Consider the following 2,020-nt stretch of genomic DNA (forward strand, 5'->3'; position numbering starts at 1 on the left):
GGTTGCCGTTCGCTTTTTCTGCTGTCCGGTTTGTGGCATAATTAAATGTGGGCACAGCCGCAAAAACACGCCAACTTATCGAAATAATAACATTTATTTTAAACCAATCCGGCCACGTCATTGCGATCTCCTTTCCCCGCTGGACTCCACGCCCAAGTCCAGTTTTTCCGTTCGTTCCCTCGACATCCAGCTCGATTTTCGATTCGAGTTTCAACTGCAGTTCCAGCTGCATGGGGCACTTAAAATTTGCATTTCATTTGGTTTTGCTTTGGTGGGATCTGGAATGCAGCTGCGGCAGTGTCTTGCCGCTACAATGATGACCTGACATTACTCATACGCCCCGCTAACCGAGAAAGTATCTATTCTGCCAAGAAGACGGGCACAGAGGCACTTAAAAAAAGCTTGTTGGTTTGAGGAATATGGATGTTTCTTCTTTTTTTTTTAATAGTTTTCCTTCAACAGCATCAGAAATATTTATTTCAGAATTCCAAAGCATACAATAACATACATTTTGCTCAATATTTATCATTATATGCCCTAATAAAATTCCAATTGCTTTAATACTTGTCCATAACTTTTTCTGCAATGGCGCGTACACCGATCCAAGTTTCTTCAACAAGCTCCCCAATAAGATTCGTTGGCGGATGGAACCCGAAAGTCAAGTTGCCTCTTTCTTCCGGAAGCTCCAAAATGAGTGATAAGGGAAATCCAGCTTCATAAGCATAGTCACTTGAGCATCCACCGGAAACGTAGAGGCTATGTGAAGGACCTTGTTTGTAAGTTGAGGGGAACTGAAAGTTTCCATTGGCTATGGCATCTATGCCTGCTTGGACCACTTCCTCATGCTCTTTGTAGTTTTCAGCCTTGATTCTGAAAGAGTTTCGATTTAGATCTGTTCTACAAAATATATTTTCGAATTCTTACTCTTCCGATCCCCATGGATAAAAAATTTCGCCAAGAGCGGAATGAACCGAAAGGTACAATACGCCGCGTCCGTTGTTTGCCAGGTCGAGAAGAACTCTTCTCACTGCTTGAGATTCCGATGCCGAGAATTGGGAAAGACCCTTATATGTCGGTTGGCATGGATCACTCGAGGAGTCTCCTTTACCCCATCCATGTCCGAAGTTCCGGTTGAGATCGGTGCCGGTGCATTCGTGTTTGTTGGGTTCGCGATTCTTTCGCCAACATTTAACTGCGAGATCTTTGGTATGCGCGAATAAGCAATCAATAATTTCATTAGTAAACTTATTTCCTGATCGCGAATATGTGTAGCCATCAGGGTTCACCAAAGGTAAAATAACCCAGTCATAGTCCTGCAGGAGGTGCTTGTTCTCTTCGAAGCTCACAACCAACTTATCAATGATATTTAGGGCTGCAGTATGAGTTAGCCATTCTCTGGCATGAAATCCGGCATCTATAAAGATTACTTTTTTGTCCTTACGCCCATCTCCGTTTGATATTGTAATGGTGGTCAGGTTTCGGTTCTCGTAGGATTTTCCAACGTTTGTCAATTTCACTTGGTTACTATAGCTTTCGGCTAGTCCTTTAAGGTAGTTTTGTATCTCTTCATAAGTATAATAATCGTCCGTCTGATATTCTGGACGAGAACGGACTGGAGTTCCTTGGCCTCCACTTAGGAGAATAGTTACCAAGAAGAGTGTCAAAAACATTTTGATGGCATTACCAGAGAGGGTAGCTCTTTATAAGGGCTTGGCAACTTACTTGCTACCACTTAATATTATCGTACAATTATTTAATATTTTCTAGACGAGTAGAAAGAACCGCACAATGTCGAAAAAAGATATTGGTTTATTTTAAGGAACGTAAATACTTTCCTAAGAGATTATAGCTCAGAAGTTCCACGACGTTGACTGATTTATTTACCCTATAAAGATAACTAACTAAACTAACTATATTTTAGAGTAACACCAAAGAACTGATCGATTTTAAATGGGTTACACAATGAATAGATGGTTAGCTTAGTGCTGGAAATTCTCTACTTAATATCTAAAATATATAA

General features: G+C 40.8%; 1 protein-coding gene across 1 annotated transcript; it reads right to left on the bottom strand.

Annotated features, from left to right (window-relative positions):
• Positions 1–457: 457 nt before the first annotated feature.
• Positions 458–1,691, bottom strand: LOC120450003 (carboxypeptidase B-like). Its single transcript, XM_039632715.2, has 2 exons — positions 925–1,691; positions 458–870 (listed from the first exon to the last, which is right to left on the bottom strand). Exons 1-2 carry the CDS (start codon positions 1,668–1,670, stop codon positions 558–560), a joined length of 1,059 nt encoding a protein of 352 aa, XP_039488649.2. The 5' UTR covers positions 1,671–1,691; the 3' UTR covers positions 458–557.
• Positions 1,692–2,020: the final 329 nt, after the last annotated feature.

Source organism: Drosophila santomea, chromosome 3L (assembly GCF_016746245.2).
Source record: "Drosophila santomea strain STO CAGO 1482 chromosome 3L, Prin_Dsan_1.1, whole genome shotgun sequence".
NCBI lineage: Eukaryota > Metazoa > Arthropoda > Insecta > Diptera > Drosophilidae > Drosophila > Drosophila santomea.